We start from the raw sequence: 9,103 nt of genomic DNA, 5'->3' as shown, positions 1-9,103 counted from the left end.
CCCTTCCACTCGCTCTAACAATCAGTGGGGAAAAAATATCCTCAGGTGAGGATTTTTTTAAAAATGTGATCCAGTTGGTTAGTATGATCAGTAAGCTGGTTCTGTCAGAAGTTATTTCTGAAGGATTCAATGTGGGAAAAGTGTTAAAACCCTTCACGAAAATTTGCCCTTCAGTCAAATATAAGTATCTTATGAAGATCCCTGCTTTGGAGTTCCCTGAGTATGATGACTCTTCCTGTGTGTTTGTCCCATGGCTTGACCCCAAAAGCCATGTCTATGAAATTATTACAAAACAAATTGGCTCCTTGGGGATATGAAGGTTTTATTTTAGGGCAGCTCCCACTCTTACCCAACTGTGGATCTCATCTCCTTGCCCCTGAGCTGTGTGATGGGCAGCAATGACTCTGCAAAGAGGAAGGCCTGATACGGCCCTGCTGGTGAGCTGGATCCTGATCTATATCCACCTGAGTAGACGAGTGCCACAGTGGCCTGAAACAGTCTTGTACATCTGACTATTCACTGGAGCACAAGACGACTCCCTGGTGGGTGCACTGCAGTCATGAGTCCAAACTTTGCTACCTGGCAGATCTGTAGGGAAACCTTTAGGGCAAACAGTCAAAGCAAAAGGATGGCTTAGCTTAGCTTGATGAAGGCTTTGAAGAATGAGATCAGTCACGAATAAATAAGAATTACAAACTTGGAATTGTTTTCAAAAGAGTATCAATATTGCTTAGGAGGAAAAAAGAAGGAAGCTTACAGTTCTTTGGCTTTTCTGAGTACTTACTATGTCTCCAGCAATGCACAGGGACATTGCAAAAATTCGGTTAACCTAAAATAGTTCCAGGAGGGAGATATGGTTATCCCTATTTTGGGGTGAAGAAATGAAGATCAAAGAAAGTAAGTGACTGCCAAAAAGCATAGTAGCTAAGTTAGAAGGTCTTTCTGAGACTCAGTTCTTTCAACTATATCAGGCTGCCCCTCATTGGTTTGTTCATTCACTAAATTATTATTATCATCTAGGCACTAATATATAAGGTGCTAGCAAACAGAGAAGAATAACTCATATCCCACCTTCAAAACACATACAGAATAGTGGGAGAGGCAGACAAATAGACGTTTACATCAGTGTATTAGGAGCTATAAGGAAAAACAAAGGGTGCATTGGGATGTTCAGGGGGGACATTTCACCCAGCCTAGGAGTTCAGAAAAGGCTCCCTTAAGGAGACATATAAATTAAGTCTTAAAGATGCAAAGTGGTTATCCAAGCAAAAGGCTAGGGTGGGAGGGAGGATACTGGAAACAGAGGGAGAACTATACCGAAGGAGGTGACAAAGAGTGTGGTAGGTTCAGAAAACAGAAGGATGGAGGAATGCAAAGGGAAAGAAGTGGTCAGAGATGAAACTGGAAAGATAAATAAGAGTGAACTACTTGTGCCATAGTAATGACTTTCAACATAAATAATCATTCTAATAACACTATTAGAGGCATGTACAACATTTTCGAAAAACACAGAGTAAGTGCTTAACTTTTTCTGAGAGAGCCTGAAGGAGGCAGGTCTGGGAGGGTAAGAAACATTAATAAAACTGATGAGTGAGAGAGGGAAGTCTAGGCAAAGAAAGCAGCTTACACAGAAGTGTAGCAGCTAGAAAAGTATGTCACATTTGAGAAGTAAAGCAGTTCAAGGTTCTTTGGGAAAAGTAAGGAGTGGGAAGATGAAGCTAGATAGGAAAATAAAGGCCAAATGACGAATGGCTTTATGTTCCAACGTAAGAAGTTTAGACTTTATCCAAAGCAATGGACAGCATTGCAGAACTTCAGAGAGGAGTATTATGATTGTCTTTTCACTCTATGAAGAACATAATCCAAGTAATATAAGTATGTTTTGCTGGAAAGGGATGGAATGGAAACAGAAAACTAGTTAGAATCCTATTGCAGTAACTCTGATGGACTGAAAAGTAGAAATAGAGACTGAGGGACATTTGAGAGAAATGTTTGCAAAGTACAACCAAATGGATCTAGTGGCCAGATGGCAGATGAATACTGAAGCTGAAGGAGAAGGAAGAATCTGGGACAATTTCCAGAATTCTAGTGCACTTAAAGAAAATAAAACAAAACAAACCAACTAAAAAACCCCACACATCTTTTCATAACAAGAAGCATAGGCTGAAATGGCATTAGACTTGAGAAAGATTTTAGGTGGTAGGGAGGGAGAAGGTGGACAGAATATTCAGACAGTAATGTAGTTCTGATACCATAAAAAGGGGAGGGGGAAAGAAAAAGAATGGGTAGGTAGGGCCCCAGACTGCAGCACAGTTCTTCAAGCTTATGGAGAGTCCTTGGGTCCGAAGTGCCTGTTGGAAGGGTCTCATGTCAACAGAACAAACCTGCCTTAGTACCCCACAGTGCTCCATCACCAGGTGAGAGCAGCCTTCAGGAAGTGTGGCCTCAAAGGGATGGATCTCAGCAGCTGGAGCCATCTGTCAAGTATGTGGCTACTGCAGAGAACTTTGTATTTTCATGACTGCCACAACAGGGAGCTAGATACAAAGAACACCAGAGCCAGAACCCTCTGTGCTAAGATGATCCCTTCCTCAGAGCTGAAGCATCTGTTTCAATGATGCAGAGATGTCTTTATTGCCCACTAGCTAGGATGTTTTTGAGAACAGCAACTGATCTAGCATAGTGCTTGGTGCGAAGTGTTAGATGAATGTCTGGCACGAATGAGTAAACTGGAATCAAGATAAGCCAGAATCAAAACGGGGTGAGAAATGTATTTACTCCTGGATTATTACAGCAGCAAGCAGCAACTGGCCAGACCCACACCCCTTTCTCAGAGAGATCTGCTAGCTGAGCAGTAAGAATACAAAGTTCAGCCGCCACAAATATTTCATATATATTTCTCTCTGGCTGGAAGTACCTAGTTGGCAACAACCAGATAGAAAGGCCAAGAAACTTCACTCGTGAACTTCTGAAAATATATTTTCCAGGGCTAACCTGGAAATATTGTTCTGGTCACCTGGCCAGTTCCAACAAGTCACAATGACAATTTAATCATAGTGGAGTCAAACAAAATATACTCACTCTGCAAACTCAGATGTACAGAGAAAGCATAAGGTTCTTAATTTTGCCTACAAGTAATATGGGTTATGTCCTGAGCCCCCACCTACTGGCTGGGGGAAGTGTTTAACCCAATGGGATAATATGAAGAATGTCTTCAGAAAAATGTTCAGTCTCTTCAGATTTATTTTTTTAATCTTTATTGTTGAAAGAATTATATATGTCCCTCTTTTTCCCCCATTGACCCCATCTAGCCTGTCCCTGCCCCCCGCCCCGCCCCGCCCCAGGCCTTTCCCCCACCTTCCCTCTGAGATTTGTCAGTCTGTTCCATGTTTCTGTCTCTGGATCTATTTTGTTCATTAGTTTATTTTGTTTATTAGATTCCACATATGAGTGAGATCATGTGATACTTGTCTTTCTCAGACTGGCTTATTTCACTTAGCATAATACTCTCCAGTTCCCTCCATGCTGTCTCAAACAGTAAGAGATCCTTTTTTATTGTTGCATAGTATTCCATGGTGTAGATGTACCACAGCTTTTTTTCTTTTTTAATATATATTTTCTTGATTTCAGAGAAGGAATAATAGGGAGAGAGAGATAGAAACATCACTGATAAGAGAGAACCATTGATTGGCTGCATCCTGCACACCCCACACTGGAGATCGAGCCTGCAACCTGGGCATATGCCCTGATGGGGAATCGAACTGTGACCTCCTGGTTCATAGGTCAATGCTGAACCACTGAGCCACACCAGCCAGGCAACCACAGCTTTTTTATCCACTCATCTACTGATGGGCACTTGGGCTGTTTCCAGATCGTAGTTATTGTAAATAGTGCTGCTATGAACATAGGGGTGCATATGTTCTTTCTGATTGGTGTTTCAGGCTTCTTGGGATATATTCCTAAAAGTGGGATCAGAAATCTCTGAGACATCCTCCCTGTGCCACACTTCTCTCCTTTAATTAGGATCCAGGTGTATGGGGAGAAGGGCGAGATTAATTCTGCCTCCTGGTAACAGAGAAGTGTCTCGACCTCTCCCTTAGTATCCTTGTCTCCTCAGGCTTCTAGAAAGAGGTCCTTATTCCTTGGTTGCTGCTTGACCTCCCAATATTCAAGACTGATTTTGCCTGTGCTTTGCTCCTACCAACTGCCAACAGAGAGCTTTTATGCAGTTCTCACAGAGGGGGGGAAATCAGGACTCTTACCTGTTCTACTAAAATCCCTTTTCTCTCTCCCTCTCTCCTTCCCAACATCTGCTGGGGACTGGGAGGTCTGCTCCTTCCATGTCCTCTTATTATCACCAAAAATAAGAAAGTTCACGGATTCACTGTCATAAGAGTAGGACACTATGAGCTACATACTCCAGACTCAAACCCTGATAGATTAAAATAGTAATAATATTGTAGTGCAGCCCTGACCAGTTTGGCTCAGTGGATAGAGCATCGGCCTACGGACTGAAGGATCCCAGGTTCGATTCCAGTCAAGGGCATGTACCTTGATTGCGGGCACATCCCCAGTGGAGGTTGTGCAGGAGGCAGCTGATCGATGTTTCTCTCTCATCGATGTTTCTAACTCTCTATTCCTCTCCCTTCCTCTCTGTAAAAAATCAATAAAAAATATATTTAAAAAAATATTGTAGTGCATTTACTATGCTTTAGTTGCTAAGATACTTTGCATACATCATTTTATTTACTCCTCACACCAATCCTATGAAGCATGCCAATTTGATAGTGAAGGAAACTGAAGTCCAAGGAGGTTTGGTAACTTGATAGAATATGCATCTAATTAGTGGTGGAGAGTCAGGATTTGAACCCAAATTTGTGTGATTCCAGAACTAACTCTCTTAGCCACTATGTTATACATACTTCTAGTCCAGCAAAATGTAGAAATACCAGAAAATAATATACAACTGTCAGCAGCAGTTGTTGGAGTTTATAAACCACTTTTGCTCTCTTAAAAAAGAACTTCTTGCAGAATAGGAACAAATAACATTGACTTTCCACTTATCCAAAGTTAAGAAAATTACAAACACAACTTTAAGATGCTCTACCTAGCCCTATTCATCAATGGTTGGGAAAGAGAAGGGACATTGCATAAAGCAAAGAGCACTCATAAGCACTGAAACTGAGAAATTTTGGAATGTATTTTTGTTGTTGTCTTTTTCATTGATAATCCTCCTGGACCCAAACTCATTAATTGTCAAGATCTATGAACTTGGCCCAAGAGGTAAGAGAGTACTAAAAATGAGAAGTGATCCCATGTGACTTAAAATAGAGGTTCTAATGGAAACTTGGAAGGTCTCATGAGCTACTGACATAAGTTGCTATTGAGTCACGTGTTAAAGTCCTCCCCAATACACCAAAGATAGATGTGTGTCAGAGGACACACGTGGCCATAGGAACAAGCTCTAACATATAACTGAACTCCCAATACAGGGACAATTCTCATCCCCATGCTCTCATCCAGGGAACCTGGTTGTAGTGGAGGAAAGCCATGCTCTGGTCCCTTGTGCAGCAAACAACTAGATTTAAGAGTTAAGGGGTTTAGAAACTCAAGCTAATTCATTGAAAGCAGAACAAAACAAACAAGATGGCCCTTTCCAGTGTTTCTCAAAACTGGGCCTGAGGTATTAATTAGGTCATTCTTCCCCATGCCCTGGGACTCAATGAGGAGCTGGCACTCAGCCAACTGGACTCCCACAGCAGACTCCCACCCAGGGAATTCCAGGTTTTCCAGCCACACTCCGGGCTCTAGTGGAATGAACAGTAGTGGTAACTTTAGCATGTTCACTGCACCATATCTAAATCTGTTAGGTCAGGGTAGGGGTTAATGGAGCCACAGGGAAATTGAAGGGAGGGAGCATTCAGAAGCTAGCCAAAGGCATCAAGAACCAAACAGCAGCCAAGCCAAAACCTCCAGGAAAATGTCATGTTCCATTAAAAGAGTGGAAAATCCCATGCCTGAGGCAGAAGGCAGAATCGGAATTCAGGGAAGGGCGGAGAACCAGAAGGTCAGAGCTAGGCAGAGAAGTTGTCAAAGTGACAGAAAGTAGCAACAAGTGATCAAGAGTGGGTAAGGATGAAACCGAGAGTAGGGGGTGGGTCAGGGTGAAAAGCAGATGCCAATCCAGACAGCATGGATCTCCTCTGCTAAACTGCCCTGTCTGAAGAGAAGCACAGATTTTTACCAATTACAGAAAGACCTGTTTCAGAATCCATTTTGGTAAACTGGGAATGAATATGAAATCATTCTTTTAAGTTTCAACAGATGCCTTTTTCAAAGAGAATTTTAAGTTATGTTGGAATTATGTTTCCCAGCATCTTCAAGAGGCAAGCATTATTTTGAAAGCAAACAGATCAAACGACATTTTATTCCAGTAATTTTAGAAATGAATATATAAATCCCAGAACCATCCTAAAATTGATTTCTGGTTACATATGACCAAATGCAAGTAGTGTGGTGATCCTTCATGCTATGTCAAAATATAACAAAATAAGAACAATAACAATAGCAATATTTATGGAGTATTTTTTACTCCATGTGGGACTCGAAGCATTTTTCATGTTGTTAACTCATTCATTCCTTCCAACAATTCTACCAACAGAATACCATTCCCATTTTATAAACAAGAAAAGTGAAATAGAGGGAGATTAAGGAACTTCCCCGAAGTCACCTTGTTCCTAAGGGCCGGGGGTCAGGATTTGAACCCAGGCTCTCGGGGTCCACATTCCGATAGCTTCACCTGGGAGAGCTCCGTGATAAAATCCTGATTCAGGATTGCCATGTGTCCTGGGTATGTTCACAAGTTGGATAATTCTTCGTGATCTTAAGCAATAATATTCTCATTGACTTGTAGCCACTGTTCAGTGATAGGAAGTAAATTAATGCCTATGTAATTGTATTAAAATAAATGTGATTAACCTTATAAAAACTACTTATATTATTTTTCAATAAAACTCTGAAAATTTAAAAGCAGATGTCCATCTGGGGTCATTTTAAAAATGCTTGGACTTTTGCTCAATCTAAAAAAAAAACAGAAAGTACTTGAAATTTTATTTTAGCAAAATGGCAAAGGAAGGCAAGGACAATTGCAATGGAAGGAAAATGACTTCACCACTGGAAGACTGGATTGGAAATAGGATCCAAGGGTCTTGATTGTCATTCCTCAGCGCTGGTGTATTTGTGGAAACTTGTAACTTGTGGCAACTGCTGCACAGTTCATGGTTACAATGAGAGCTTCACCTGTTGAGCACTTTATACCATATACTGTGCTAAAATGCTGGCACACATGGTCTCATGCACCTCTAAGACTCTGTGAGGTGATCTCACAGTCCACATTTTAAATGAGGGATGAGAGGACAAGACAGGTGATTAAAGTAGCTCACTTAGGACAAAAGTCCTGGAAAATGGACAGAACCAGAATTCAAACCAAAGTCTGTGGGACTGCAATGCTTTTGCTCTTTCCCTCAAGTCCACTACACTGTTTTACTTACAAAAGCTTATCATTGTCAATATAAACTTTATCTTAAAGCTAGTTATCAGCTCACTACGTTGAGCTCATAGTTATTAAAACACAACTCTATGACTACATAGTGACAGTGCTCTTAATATATTGACATTTTCCAAAGATTGTTTTACGGTCTCCAAAACAATCATGCAAAGAGAGGCAAGAGAAGTGTCCTTCTGTCATTTTATGGGGAAAAGCGTTCTTTGGATCCAGGCTTCAGATGACCAGACTTACACCAGAGCAGCTCCACAAACGTCTGCTTCAGCTTACTGTTTCCCAGAATGAGAACAAACGAGTGGCAGGCAGGATAAAACATTGCACTTACTTCTGAAATCATCTTAGTCAACACAGTTCCTGATAGGAAATAATGGGATGATGTGAGTACATAGGCAAGAAAGTAAAGCAGGAGGAGAAAGAGGAAGGAGAGGACCATTTTGATGGCCCTCTTGTGGGCCTCGGTGCTTGGATCGCTGGGGCTGGTTCTGTTCTGCTGCATCTGCCGCGTGTGCCTCCCCAGGGAGAGGATGAGCAGGATGTAGGAGGCCAAACACACAATTAGGGGAAGGAGGTTCCACAGTGTCCCAAGAACATGGATCACCTCATATTCATTCTTTAGCTCTCTAAAGTGCTCAGTCACATTCCCTGAGTCATCAGCTCCACGGAGAACATAATACATATTAAACTGATGAATCAGAGACATGGCATTACCACACGATAAGAGCAGCCCACACAACAGCATCCATATGACCACCCTGGCAACTCTCCACTTGAGCCAGAGGAATGTGGGGTGGGAGAAATTGGCGATTTTCAGGCAGTAGAAGACACCGAGACAGGTGGCAAGCCAAATGCTCAGATGGTTTGTAAATGTCCAGAAAATATCAGCAACTTGTATGAATACTACATTATTTAATAGTTTGGAAAAGAATATCATTATTACAAAATCAGAAAAAAGAATCCACAGCTGAACAATCCGGGAGAGAGCCAGGTTAGTGATGATGAAATCACACACAGAGATTCTCTTGCTCTTGACCCAGCTGCTGCCATTGACCAGCACAATGAAGCCATTCCCCAGCATTCCCAGAAGGAACTGAGTGACAGAAAGAAACAGAACCACCCACTTGGCGAGTCCTGACATTCCAGCTAGTAGGCAGACCTGATCTTTGTTCTTTCTGCTGCTGTACAAGCTCCTTGCTGATTTGAAATTTCTCCCTGTGAACCTGTTGCCTCTACCTGCTGCTTCACTGAACCTGTCTCTTTTCTTTTCCCAGTTTAGGCTGCTGTAGAGCATAGTTTATGGAACCCGCTCTGGCTCTTTCGGGTTAGTCTGTCCTCTTCACAGATGACATGGATCTGTGATCTAAACTCAGCTGCTTGTTGCCAACATGCAAATAGATTCGTGTCCAGTGTCACACAGAGAAGGGAGAGATGTGAGTCACAAAGAAGATGGAGGACTTGGACTCAATTTCAAAGGGAGCAGGGCTCTGAGCCACCCAGGACAGAAGAGTGAGTGTCACTGGAAGAGTCACACAAATGATCAAG

The 9,103-nt window shown here is 42.0% G+C and overlaps 1 protein-coding gene across 1 annotated transcript; it reads right to left on the bottom strand.

The window, feature by feature from the left end:
* Positions 1–7,748: 7,748 nt before the first annotated feature.
* Positions 7,749–8,699, bottom strand: LOC102253609 (taste receptor type 2 member 3-like). The gene has a single exon (XM_005875027.1). It carries the CDS (start codon positions 8,697–8,699, stop codon positions 7,749–7,751), a length of 951 nt encoding a protein of 316 aa, XP_005875089.1.
* Positions 8,700–9,103: the final 404 nt, after the last annotated feature.

This window comes from Myotis brandtii, unplaced genomic scaffold (genome assembly GCF_000412655.1).
Source record: "Myotis brandtii unplaced genomic scaffold, ASM41265v1 scaffold455, whole genome shotgun sequence".
Classification (NCBI taxonomy): domain Eukaryota; kingdom Metazoa; phylum Chordata; class Mammalia; order Chiroptera; family Vespertilionidae; genus Myotis; species Myotis brandtii.
This window is presented reverse-complemented; position numbering and strand designations above follow the sequence as displayed.

What these genes read in the sequence shown, in the direction of transcription:
- LOC102253609 (XM_005875027.1), bottom strand. Translation starts at nt 8,699, where the DNA reads ATGTCAGGACTCGCCAAGTGGGTGGTTCTGTTTCTTTCTGTCACTCAG.